The sequence below is a fragment of the Mus musculus genome, chromosome 10 (genome assembly GCF_000001635.26).
Source record: "Mus musculus strain C57BL/6J chromosome 10, GRCm38.p6 C57BL/6J".
NCBI classification, from domain to species: Eukaryota; Metazoa; Chordata; class Mammalia; order Rodentia; family Muridae; genus Mus; species Mus musculus.
In genome coordinates this window covers 4026433-4040270 of record NC_000076.6, presented here as the reverse complement: position 1 = coordinate 4040270, position 13838 = coordinate 4026433, and the positions used below count along the sequence as shown (strand labels likewise).

The following is a 13838-nucleotide window of genomic DNA, read 5'->3' as shown; positions in this document are numbered from 1 at the left end:
GCCACGCGAATACTAGGACTTGAACCCTGGTCCTCTGAAGGAGCCGCCAGTGCTCTTAACTGCTGAGCCATCACTCCAGCCCCCAACTTTTATTTTTAAAGACAGAATAACACTTGCAAAGTTAACGGGCTGCACCTCAGTAGCGCTAACAGCTACCTTCACTCCTGAGATGCTAGGCACTCGGTCACATGAAATAAACCATCTCCTTTTTTTTTTTTTTTTTTTTCTTTTGCCGTGTAGTATAGAAACATGGTTGGCTACAGACTTTGAGGTCACTTCCCCATCAGATGTATTTTAAGTCTATAGCAAACCATTCAAAGTTTAGTTTGACAAAGGGAAGATAAGCAAACGAGGTAAGATCAAACTACAGCATCATCCAAATGGCACTTTGGATCCCACTTGGATTTGGTGTCTTTCACAATGCCAGAGTAGAGCATTGTGACCTACCAGGGTATATACACACAGGGAAAAAGAGCTGTGTGAATTCAGCGCCAGATTCTACCCACTCTACAAGAGAGATGTGGCCAACGCCACAGAAAGCAACAGAAACACACAGCTGGCATCTAAGCGGCAGAGCTAACGGTGGCTACATCCTGATTCGCTTCTATCTGGAGCAGGTTCTGAGGACTGTTTCTGTGCTTAGTCCTGTGCTGGTTGGGCAGGGTCACGAAGGTGCATGCGGCACCGATCTTTGACTCCTGACATTTCCCGGGAGGAGATGGCGAGGGCACCAGAGTGCCTGCACGGGAGGAAGGCAGGCAGTGGGGCTTGGGGTGGTCTCCTTTACTTGTAACTTGTCCTAAGTCGTTTCTTTAGCCCATGGTGTTGGTGGGGTTCACAGAAACACCCAGAGTTCACCTGAGCCTTTAACCAATCCCAGCCAGGAGCCAGAGCCCAGGCACAGGTGCAGGACCACGGCAGGCCCAGTATTTGGCTTCCACAGAAGCTACGGCATCCTGATGTCAGAGTGGCACTGGGCTCGTGGTGGGAAGCAGACACCAGGGACTGGCAGTGAACAGGACTGGTGGCCTTGGCCTGTGATGGAGAGATGGACATGTGGGGAAGAGGTTTCTGGGGTGTTGGGCTCCCTAAAAGACTGGAGCTTTGGGGTGTTCAATATTTTAAAGCCTATTTCTTGTCCTTTAGGGGATAATACATGTCTGGAGATACCCCCTCCCCCCCCCCCCCCCGCCCCGCCCCAGGCCAGTGACATGTTTCCGGAATAATCCAGTGTCTTAACCTTCACGATCATTGCCTAGGCTATACTAGTTCTTATTCAAAGTCAGAAAACGCTACCTGTACCTTCATCCATGAGGAGTCTTCATTATTATACTAACCCGTTAATCGGAACAAAACTACTTATCAAATTTCAGCCCGAATTCCTCTGGCCCAGGTGGCTTGTCCTAAGCAATAAAGTTTGCTTCCCTTTAACATTGCAAACAGTAATGTAAGTCTGTATTTTTCTGGGATAACTCTTAAAGCTGTCACTTTCATTAAAATTGATTTGTAACCGCAGAACATTCCAGTCCTTTCCTGTCTTCTCATGGAGAAACCGATCGCACACCGGCCCTCCCTGAAGAGGCACTATGCGGTGATTTCTGAGGCCGGGGCCGAGGTGCGAGGATGCCAGCTGGTCTGAAAGTTTCTCTTTCAGTATGGTTAAACCTACACTAATTTCCATTGCCTAATTTTTCATTTTACCAAAAAGGCCCCTTAAGCCAATTTACAGAGTAACACGAGCTCAGAGAGGCCTGGGAAGGCTGACTACACATTTTGCAAACAATGGTGTTTTAACAACAGATCTTTCTGGTTAAAAGAAAAAAAAAATGTAGAAAAAAAAAAATAATGCCTGGCAAAATGCTGAAAACACTCATGTTAGCTGTTTAAAATACTGTTTGTTGGTCTATTTTAGACTTGTGGTATATACAAATCATGGCTCCCCTGCAAAGGAATATTCTAGAGTCACTTAAAATGACCACTGTAAATGTTGGGGATATAGCTTGAGGGTGAGGTACATGTTTTGCATGCCAAAGGTTGTGGTTTAATCTTTAGCTCCACGAGAAATAAAAAATAAATGAAAAAGAAAAAACCAACCTAAGAAAGAGCTAACAAAGTAGAATGTCCTTAGGATGTAATTGAATTGGGCAGGAAATAAAATTCACACACACAGATGGTAACAGAGCTAAACAGAAAAATCAGATGTACCAAAAACTATGATTAGCAGTTATTAGTGTTGTGAAATGTTTCACTTTGACAAAATTCTTTACATTATTTGTTTTAAAAAAATAAAATAGATCCTTGCAAGAGTGCTCAAGGGAATTTTAACTCACTCTTAGAAGGAGACAAAACCACAGAGAGACAACATAACACAGCTGCTACCTTCGAAGAGTCACAGGGAGGCACTTCTGAGTTTGCCTGCGTTCACATTTCTCTCAGTGGAGCCTCCCTGGAGGGAGACTAGTATTACTACAGGCCCAGCATCCAAACTCCAACCCCTTTTGGGTGTTAACATAATACTGCTAGTGGAAAAACCCTATATCCTGAAACAGCTCCATGTACAAAGTTATTTATTTATTTTTTAAAATCTATAGCATATCCTTCAGGCTATGTGTGGAAGACGTAAATATAATAAATGAACTTTGTGTTTAGACTTGGCTGTCCTTACTGCGCTATCTGCCCAAACCACCAAATGTCTGGAGTTTGAAACACTGCTGGTCTTGGGTGCTCGGGATCAGGGCTACGCCACCCGGGCTATGCCACCCGGGCTATGCTGGGAAAACCTAGGAAGCGGTTTGTGTAAAGAAGCTTGGTCTTTGTCTATTGGCTGTAAGATCTGCTGCAGGGAGACACTCAGTTCTTACTGGCTTGACTGAATGGGGTATTGGGGAAAAAACTCAGGAAGTGAGGGATGGTGGCTAAACCTGGGAGGAAGACTAGCCTGGCCAAAAGGCTGGTGAGAGGATGAAACAGGCCCTCTGGTGGACAGAAGACAGAAACTGGGCACCAAACTAGTCCTGAAAGACAAATTGCTTAATGGTGATTTTACTGCCCGGGTGGGAGCACCAAGGCTGCTGACTGAGGAAGCAGGAAGCCACTATCTCTGCATTAGGAACCTACTAAATTAAGGAATGGAAACGGAAGCATGAGAACGTGCTGATTCAGGCCTTGGTTAAATATATTCTAAAAGAAGATGGGAGAATGGGGGCCAGGTCTAAATATATGTCATCTCATCCTTTCTGCGTCCCATAGGTGTGACTGTCACACCTCTGTAAAGTACGGACACCATCAACTCCACGGACTCCAGAACACGGAGCACCAACACCTGTTCGAGGCCACATAGCTAAGCAGGGTGGTGGCCATTCTCTAGGTCAAATTCCACGGTCAGTCCTTTGCCCACTGTTCCATTGAAGTGACCTAATGAGAGTGCAGGAAAGGAAGGGATGTCCCTGCTGAGAGGGAGGCAGGGAAGTCTGGAGAGGGCACTGAGCCACCCTGCAGTGTGACTGCCAGAGTGATCCGCACCCAGGACCCCGCTAGAGACACTTGCCAGCCCTGGAGAAAAAGCTTATGCTGTAAATGCGACCTAGAGAGCTCAGAGCTACTGGGGAACGGGTAGAGAAGACAGCCAGGCACGGTGGCAAGACATCTTAGAGGATTAAGGCAAACCCAAGGATGGTTTCCACTACATAAAAAGCTCCAAACCAGCCAGAGCTCTACCTGGAGAGTTTGCCTCAAAACAAGAGAGACTGGGGAGATGGCTCGGTTGATGAACTTTCCCACATACCATGAGAGGCGGGGTTTGATCCCTAGTGCTCCATCAAACCCAGCAATGCCCCTGCACCAGGGAAGAAGAGTAGAAGGAACCTTTGGGCTTTCTGGCCATCCGGTCTGACTGTGGGTTCAGAAAGACACTGGATGTTAGCCTCCGTGTGCACACACACACTCAGACACACTCATGTCCACCCTCCCAAAAAACCGAAAACCAAACCCAAAAAAAACAAAAATTAGGAAGAGGGCTGAGGGGTTGCACAGCAGTTAAGAGCACTTACTGCTCTTGCAGAGGACCCAGGCTCAGTTCTCAGCACCCATATGGTAGCTCACAACCACCTTTAACTCCAGTCCCGGGAGATCTGACGTCCTCTTCTGCTGTTTGTGGGCACTGTACATATATGGTGCATACACATACATGCAGGCAAAACATACGATTAAAAAAATAAAGAAGGGGCTGGCGAGATGGCTCAGTGGTTAAGAGCGCCAACTGCTCTTCCGAAGGTCCCGAGTTCAAATCCCAGCAACCACATGGTGGCTCACAACCATCCGTAACGAAATCTGATGCCCTCTTCTGGAGTATTTGAGGATAGCTACAGTGTACTTACATATAATAAATAAATAAATCTTAAAAAAGAAAAAACGTATGCTTTATCCCCAATTCTTTCCTCCCCATTACCCCCAACCCCATTGAGATCCTGAATGTAACAAGTAAATAAGGAATAATATAAAATATTATTTTAAAATATTCTCTTTTAAAAAGTAGAGGAAGAAAGCCAAGCTTGGGGGAAGAGAACTCACAGAGACAAGGAGTAATCTTGCCTTAAAAACAGCAAGAGGAGGGGAGAGAGAATTCTCCCTACACAGTTGCACGAAGGCTGGGTTGCTCTGTGGTATTTAGCCTTGCATCTGCCCATCAAGAACCTTCTCACTGAGTTCCCACCACAGCCCGTCCTCAGCCATTTGAAAGAGGATGGGGGGAATGGGATTGTGCCCAGCGAGGTGGTGAAAAAGAAGAGCAATGGAGCCAGATGGTAAGGTTCTGAAGCCAGGAGAGGCGGCTGTAAGACTGTAGTTTTTATTCATTGAATTTGTGAACGGAAGGTTGAGTGTCGAAGACTGGCATGTAAGAGACAGGGTTCCAACCCATTCTCTGGATGCCTTCTGGTTGCCCCAGTACCTACCTCTCTGCCACGTGATGGTTGCGGGGTCAATGTTGAGGCGGGCGAACTTCCTCACTTCCTCCTCGGTCAGTGTGCTTGGATCAGTCTTATGTATCCCCAGTTTCTAGTGATTGGGGAGAGATGTCATAAGAACAGAAGACAGGCCCAATCAAAATTATCGCCTTAACTAGCGAAGTCCCTGAGAACGAACACAAGGCCTCGAGTGAACTGGGACTTAGGTGAAATTCTATTAGCAAATGTCTTCTGCAAGCAGAAGGTACTGGGGATCTGTGAAGGCCCTAAAACCTTATCTGAAAATGGGGTCCAGTGGGGAGCACGCAATGAACACATGGGCCTGGTGGTGTGTGGCTTGTGGTGCCTATTGATGGCCCTGCACGCTGAGCTCAGACCCGCCCCTGCCCCAGTCATCATGAATATGTTACTCCCCCAGTTGTTTCATACGTATATACCAAATGAAGTATATGTTTAGTTTCAAAAGAATACATTCTACTTGGAAAAATTAATTAAACCTTTTAAGTTGGGGAAGGAGGTGCTTTTCATGCAATCTCAGCATGTGGGAGGCAGAAGCAGGTGTGTCAGGCTACATGAAACCCTTCAAATCAATCAATCAATTAATCAATCAATCAATCAATCAATCAATTAACGCCAAAACAACACAAAGCTTTTAATCAATTTAATTCTGTAAAGAAAATATCCTAAAAAGTACTTAAAATATATTTAATGCCAATTAATGGGTATAAATTATGCCATAAAGGTGTTTTGTTTTGTTTTGTTTTCTTTTTTAACCCCAGTTGTCTTTTGAAAGCAATGATGAATGGGACAGAATTAGTGAATAGCATCAGGAAGCAAAATGGGAAGAATTAAGAAAAAATGGCTTTTTCAACTGAGGGCAGTAGCAATTGACTTGGAAGGAAAAAAAAAAAGCAAGCAAACAAATAAAAAAAAACCAAACAAGCGAGAGGGTGACCCAAAGCTGCCTTATCAGTCTTTCGAGCAGTGGTTCTCAACTTCCCTAATGCCGAGACCCCTTAACACTCTTCCTCAGGTTGTGGTGGTCTGCCCCTCACCATAAAATTATTTTTGTTGCTGCTTCATGACTGAAATTTTGCTACTGTTATGAATTGTAGTGTAAATATCAGAGATACAGGATACCTGATACGTGACCCTCCCCCCCCCCCCCCCCGCCCAAGAGGTCGAGACCCAAAGATCCAGAACCTCTGCTTTAGAACTTTTACAAACAGGAAACCATTTCTCTCCAGAAGGAAAAGGCTACATAAAAACAGATGTGTCTGTTACCGAGGGTGCTCTAGGGTGTTAGCAAGGCAGCCCTCCTACTGCACACGTGAGGAAACAGGGAGTTCTTTGGGGTGGGAATACGGCTCAGGAGGAAAAGGTACTTGCTGCCAAATCCAACAACTCCAGTTCAACGCCTGGAGGAAGGAGACACTTGACTTCTGGAAGCCGTCCTCTGACCTCCACACATACACACAGAATAAGTAGAACAAAATATAAATGATGTTTTTCAACCGTGTGATCTTTAAAAAAAATATGTTATTGTTTTCTTGGCTCTTTGGTGTCGGGATTTATCTACAGACTTCACTCTGATATTCTGAGTTATTATGCTCTAAAGCAGCGGTTTTTAACCTGTGGGTCATGACCCATGGGGGGGGGGGTGTGTGTTACATATCAGATATCCTGCATAGCAGATATTTACATTGCTATTCATGACAGTGGCGAAGTTACAGTTATAAACTAGCAAATGAAATAATTTTATAGTCGGGGGTCACATCAGGAGGAACTGTATTCAAGAGTTGCGGCATTAGGATGGTTGAAAATCCCTGACCTACAGGTTAATAACCAAGGGTGCATATGAAAACCCAGATTAAGTCAAGGTTCTAGAATATTCTCTTAAAAAAACGAACAAAACAAAACACCACTATAAAGTCAAATCTTACCTTCAGCCGAGAAAGTTGAATTTCTGAAAATTCTCTGACACCATTCACTAAGGGAACCAGTCGATTGTAGAGAGCCTAAGAAAATAAAAACCCCACCCACCCACCAGAGCTTTAGGTTCAGCCATGAACTTGGTAACTGGACATGTTCATTACATATAGATGGACAACCTTCATTAAATTTATTACCAAACAGGTTCTATTAATATTTAAGGCTAATATAAACAGCCTTGATTTAAATTCTGTCATTTTAATAAATCCTAGTGGAAATAATATACATTACCATTATGTATGTGGTAATGATATACGTTACCACTTTGTGTAAGTCTACTTGATCTGTACCCTAACAACTTATCAACTAGTTACCCGAATTCTGTTTGGAAGATGAACTAGGAGATTATAATTGAGGAAGTCGGGGCCTTTCTTACAAACCAGGAGGAAGTACCCCTCATCTATGACAGATGCCAGTGAAGAGTTAGCACCCAGAGGTCTGTCACTTTCAGGTGGATATCATGCATGTGAAGCTAGAATCTGGTTCAGGCTTGCTGCATGTGAGTTCACTCTTACAGATGGCTGGCTGTCTACCGCCACAGCTCTTGCATAGCACACACAAATCTCTAGGTTCAAGTCTCGCTACTGGAAGTCCCAACCTCTCCCCAAACAAACAAACAAACAAACAAACAAACAAACCCAAGTTCCATTTCTGTTAGAATGGACCAGTGTTTCTGGCTACAGGAAAAACAAATGCTTGTGCCGATGATCTTCGAGACTGAGGAGAGTCATCTCGAATAACATCCTAACCAGCATACCACAGCTCTCCCAGTGTTCTGCAACAGTCATAGACCCAACAGAGAATCTGACTAAAGTCTAATTCTCCTCCCCTGGAAGTGAGGATATGGGTAAAACTCAGCAAATTCTGAATGCGATTTTAGAGAGCAGATGGGATCTAAGAGTCTCTCACGGAGTCCTTAAGGATGCAGGGACTCCAGGATAAAACCCAGAGATGGCTAACAAGGGACCCACTCACCTTGTCTGTTTGAGTGCTCTCATGTAAAATTCTCGTGTCGATGGCTGCGGCCAGCAAGTTATTAGCGGCAGTGATGGCATGGATGTCCCCAGTCAGGTGAAGGTTGAACTAGAAATCAAATGTCACACCTTTCTATTTGCATCATACAGCCAGGGACATTTTCAGGAACTGCCTGAATTAATAAAACAGTATGCTAATTATCTGTCTTTATCATGAGCTGAGACAAGATGGCCTACATCAGAAAATCAAGGTCAGGGCCTCCAACTTGCCAATAGATAAAGAACTCAAGAGTTGAGTTCTTCCAACCTCTGGGTAAAGATGACACATTCTGATGGGCCTAAAAGTTTCTTTCTCATGATTTCTTCATTATCAATTATTTATTTAAATTTGGAAAACTGTACTATAGCAAACAAGGGAAGGAAACAAGGCTTAAACAGTAAAAATGGAACAAGAGCAAACACTACTGAAATCTAGCTGTGTATTAACACACATTTATTATTTATAGAATTGACATATCCTATCATTTGGAAGCTTTAAGTTTTAAAATGAAGTCATTCAGGTTTTACTTATTAACGTGTATGTATAATGTGTATATGGCGGAGAGAGGAAGTGAGCATGTCACAGCATGCGTGTGACAGTCAGAGAACAACCTCACGAAATTGATTTTCTCCTTTCACCTTTACTTGGGTTCTGGGCTTGGCTGGCCTGTGCCTTTAGTGGTCAAACCATCTTACTGGCCCCTGCAAACCTCCAAGGAAAAGTTCTGATGGGTTTCACATCTTTAACCTTAGCACTAAGCAAGCCCATTATGTCGAGCTGAACTGGCTCCCTGATTCCTCTTGACTAGACTTTTCCCATGCACGGAATTCTCTGCCCTTCCTCGTCCTCACTACCCTGCCCAAGATTCTGCTTTACTCCAAAATTCCACTCATTTCCGCTCACAGGTAGCCACACAGAAGAGAAAACAGGACAGAGAGAATATGGAGCAGGAAGCAAGACCTGCTATGCCTGAGAGACAGGTAGCAGGAAGGACAGGGTCTTGCTCAGACCAGAGCCTAGGAGGAACTCGGAACTGACCCATGCGGCTGATGCAAAGAGCAAGGCTGAGGGAAAGGAGGCCTGGGCAGGCACGGGAGGCAGGGGAGATGAAGAGAGTTCGTGGAGAAAGAAGAATCAGTGCCATCCATTCTTACTGCCCAGTTTCTCTGAGATGATTTTATTGTGGCCTCGCTGGGTAGAATCAACCATGCATCACTTTCTGATCTTGGTAGTCTAAGAGATGACTGATGGGACCCGGGACAACATTCACTGTCTTATCTAAAATGGGCTTGAGTCCACAGAAGCCTGGGAACATGAAACTGTTATGGAATTTAGAAAGGCAGAATGATTGGTATGTGTGTGAGCATGCTTGTGCGCGCGCGCACACACACACACACACACACACACACACACACTTTATAAAGGGACTAGGTTAGCACCCATTTGCTACAGGAAAACAGATGCATATGAATGGGACATGAATCTTCACACCAAGTGGCACACACATAGGTGTTGTACGTAGCCACCAGTGTCAGGTGTCCTGCTGGGCATCTCATGACCTTACCTCCTCCATGGGGATGACCTGAGCATATCCACCTCCTGCAGCTCCTCCTAGAGAACACAGCAAGTACAGTTTAGTGAGTCCCCAAGTTCAGTTACAGGACAGATGCAGACCTAAGGATGCTACTCACACTCAACAAGGAGGCCTGCTCAGGCCCAGAGATTCTGTTCACCCGGAACAGAAATAAAACAAAACCAGGGCACTGTTTCCAGAGATGCCATTTTAGGCCTTCTGTTTCTTTGTTTAAAAAGAAAAGACCTGTGCCTTCTGAAGAAAGCAGGCCTCCAATCCCAGCTACACGGAAGCTTTGAAGAGCATCATTGATTCAAGACCTATTGGGCAACAGAGTGAGTTCGAGGCTAGCGTGGGCCAACTTAGCAAGAAGGCTGCTTTCAAAACTGTGAGTAAAGGGCTGGGATATAGCTGAGTGGAAGGGCATTGGCCTAGTATTCATGAAGTCCTATATTCGGTTCCTAGCACCACACAAACAAACTTCCGAAAAGAAACAAAAAAACATTCCCAAAGGCTAAATACAATATAGCAAATGCCAGTGCTATAAAACACATATGTGAAGGGGTTGGAGACATGAACTGCTCTCTTCCAGAGGACCTTAGCTTGATTCCCGGCACCTCCACCAGCTGGGTCACAACTACCTGTAACTCCAGCTTCAGGAGTCTAGAATACCTCTGCACAGGCCCCCTAACACCCCAACTCCAGCCTTCCCATACATGTAATTAACAACAACAACAAGAGCAACAGCAACAAAAAGCAAAAGGAAAGGGCTGGGTGTGGGGTGTGCACCTTTAATCCCAAAAGTTGGGAGACAGGGGCAGGCAGGTCTCTGTGAGTTTGAGGTCACGCTGGTCTACAAAGCGAGTCCAGGACAGCCAGGGCTGTGTTATACAGAGAAATCCTGTCTCAAAAAAAAAAAAAAAAAAAAAAAAAAGAACCAAACCAAAAAAAAAAAAAAAAAAAAAACCCTTTTATACATCGGGATATTTATGTTTCATATAAGTCATACATGAAATAAAAACAAAACTGCCTGCCAGGCTTGGTAGAACACGCAGGAGATGGTGGAGCACTCAGGAGACAAGATCAGGAGGATCTACAAACCTGAGGCTGGGCTGTTCTGCACAGTGAGACCATGCCCAAGGTGCTGGGCTCAATCCTCAGGAACAGAAAAAAACCGAACCACAACAAAACCAAAAACACTCGGCCATGAATACCTCAGACAAAAATTATATTAGTTACTCTATATCGAAGACACTTGTTTCTCACAAGCAGACACCATTTTATACTATACCCTGTCCTTTCCATGTTATCCTAACTAAGTCTCACCATAGCCAGATATGCCTGGTACTAGAAGCCCTTTTGCACTTACAGATGTGGCTCATAGACTTTAAGGCTGGCTGTCGACTTCGCAGAAGTGAGATACACAGCCACGAATAAAACCTCGGCCACTCAGCACTAAGTCTCACGGTCAGTCAGCTCTATAAGGCATGGCCCACCAGGAGGAATCAGTACTTTTAATGGGTTAGGAATTATTAATATTTGTAATAGCGATATAAATAAAATACAGTTAAAGACCACAAACTGCCAAGAACACGCAGTAATTGCCGTGGCGAGGGCCGGGAGTGACTTAATGATAAATCAGCAGAGTGCGAGTAATGGAGGGAAGTGCCAGACTTAGTGTTCAGCTAAGCCAGGGAGGAATTTCCTCACAGCCCTGGACGCAGCCAGTTGCTTCGTCTCCAGAGCTCCTTGGCCCCACAGAACAACTCCCACGAACTGCAACTTGGGGCCAGACCTGAAGAGCTCATATGTGTACAGGAAGAGGCTGAGATGATAAGATCCTGATAAGATGGGCAATGTTTCAAATCGCTTGGTGAAGGAGGTGGGGATGATAGAGGAGACGCTGCTGGAGGCAGCAGGCCAGAGTAATGAAGCCACGGGACCAGCTTCCGGGGTGGGTAGGTGGGGGCTCCATGGAAGATGCCCCCACCTTGCAGCAACCTCTGCATGGCTTTACACACTCAGAGGTTCAACTTGGGGTATCTGCTATGTCCTGAGTGTTCATGGGGCGTAGAGGAATGAACACCCAGCTCTTTTGCAAAGCATTTAACTCCATCCCTATACATTATATTGATTTTGAATTTTTACTTCCCCTAATTTTTCCACGAGAACTAGCTTAGTCGTGAAGGAAAGTACCTTTCACTCCAAAAGTGGGTCCCTGAGAAGGCTGCCTCAGACAGGCGAAGGAGTTGACTTTCAGGTGAGCGGTCAGCGCCTGCACTAGTCCGATGGTGACTGTACTCTTCCCTTCTCCGAGCGGGGTGGGCGTGATCCTAATTTGGTGGGGAGGAGGGAGAGGGATGAATTGAATTGTCTTCCCAAGACAACCTTAGTAAAACCAAGCTGAGATTTCAAATTCAAATTTGAGTTTGTAGGCAGTGAGCAGCGTTCTCCCAATGTACTTGATACCATGGTTTCTTGGAGTGTTCCCAGGTATAGCACACAGACCACATTCAAGCTAATGTCACAGGCACAAAAATGAAAGGCAACATGACCAAAAGGAAAGTTACTAGGTAACAGTGTTGATGAGGTTCATTTTTGGGAGTGACACAAAGCTAGCCATTAACAAAGTTGAAACCAGGGCTGGAGGGATGGCTCAGTGGTTAAGGAGCACAGTTCTAAGGGCAAGCTCCCCCGGGGAGAGTTGGTTCAGCTCTTATAACAAAGGTAAGGCTAGAGCAATTGGGTGAGTTTTCCTTTAGGGAAATAGGCAGAAGAGACCAAAAGAAGTCAAAGACGGAAACCTGGAGAAGGAAGCAGGGCATGATAGCTCAGAAGGAGGCTAAGAAAGACAGAATACATTTAGAGTTAAATGGTATGAGTCAGGGTGTCTAGGAAACTCAGCCATAGCAAATCTAATGACAGAGTTTTCCAACCTCCAAAATCTGGTGCTGTTATCAAAGGAGGAAGGCATGCCTTCAGATCCCTCAGAACACCCCGGTGACTCGATCAGTCAGTCACTCCTATAGTAAATATTTATTCAGCACTCTCTTGAGTCAGGGACTGGGCCAGACCTTGGAACACAAAGACGATCATGTCAGACTCTATGTCTCCCTCCCAGGACTTCTAACTGATGGGAGACAGAGATAACCCAGTGATTACAGCAACTGTGATAAACACCAAGTTGGGGAATCAGGACAGGCACCGTATTAAGAGCATTTGGTTTCACATGCTCTGGAACATCAAGGGGAGCTTCCTCCAGACCTGGCATCTAAGCTGGGACATGACCACCAGATAAATGGTGCCTAGATGAAATGCGGAGCGAGCTGAAGACAAGGTTCTGCTCTCTATGCCCTTGTCTGTGAAATTGTGACTATAGTCAACAGTTCAAAGGACAAGATTCCCCCAGGGGAGAGATCGCTCAGCAATGACAAAAGTAAGGCTAGAGCCATTGGATGGGTTTTCCTTTAGGGAAATAGGCAGAAGAGACCAAAAGAAGTCAAAGACAGAAACATGGAGAAGGAGGCAGGGCATGATAGCTCAGAAGGAGGCTAAGAAAGACAGAATACATTTAGAGGTGAAGAGTCATCCAGGACTAAAGCAGGAGGAGGATGACGAGGTGGCCACTGTGAACCACTACATGGCAGAGAGTTTTGATGACCCAATTACATGCTACTTGATGAACTAAGCTGGAAATGCCCAGGTCACAGTCTAAATAGCACAGCATTGAGTGAAGTCAAAGTGGAAACTGTTACACAAGACTCCGAGTCAACTTCATACTTTTGTAGATACAACCCGAATGAAAGTGGTGAGGAGCCCACAGAATCAAAGATCCTGCAAAGATGCTGCATGCACCTAAAGATTCTGCAAGGGAGGGACCAGTGCTGTGCCTTATGTCACATGGGGGATTCCATTTTCTCTCCCAAGGATACGCTGGCAGAGCAGAAGGAGACACGCCCAGGGATGACCTCAAACTTCAGCCATCCATCCAATTCTTAATTGGAAACACAGGATTGCTCAGTTTGCTGCCAATGAACACAAGGCAGGAAAATCACAAAGTAGGAAGTATTTATTGGAAGCAATAAAAGGAGAGCTATAACACAAATTTATTTGCCCCATCTCTGTATTTGATATCAAAATTTGGTTTAATTCTTTCCCCATATCTGTAGCTCTGAGCTCAAAGCATCAAGTTTGTCTTAAAAGGAGTAATTCCAAGCTCAGTTTTCTTTCTGCCTCTGTGAAGGTTCTTTTTTATATGGGAATTTAACTGTGAGTTCTTCTCAACGGCTCCAAGT

At 45.0% G+C, this 13838-nt stretch overlaps 1 protein-coding gene across 4 annotated transcripts in view; it reads right to left on the bottom strand.

The window, feature by feature from the left end:
* The window catches only part of Mthfd1l (methylenetetrahydrofolate dehydrogenase (NADP+ dependent) 1-like), a 194190-nt gene that overhangs the window by 126811 nt on the left and 53541 nt on the right, over window positions 1-13838 (bottom strand). For all 4 annotated transcript variants that reach the window (XM_006512449.4, NM_001170785.1, NM_172308.4 and 1 more), the window contains exons 12-16: window positions 11740-11876; window positions 9535-9581; window positions 7932-8039; window positions 6908-6982; window positions 4953-5055 (exon numbers count right to left, since the gene is read on the bottom strand). In XM_006512449.4, the coding sequence (XP_006512512.1) occupies window positions 4953-5055; window positions 6908-6982; window positions 7932-8039; window positions 9535-9581; window positions 11740-11876 (470 nt within the window). The remainder of the gene's footprint in view (window positions 1-4952; window positions 5056-6907; window positions 6983-7931; window positions 8040-9534; window positions 9582-11739; window positions 11877-13838) is intronic.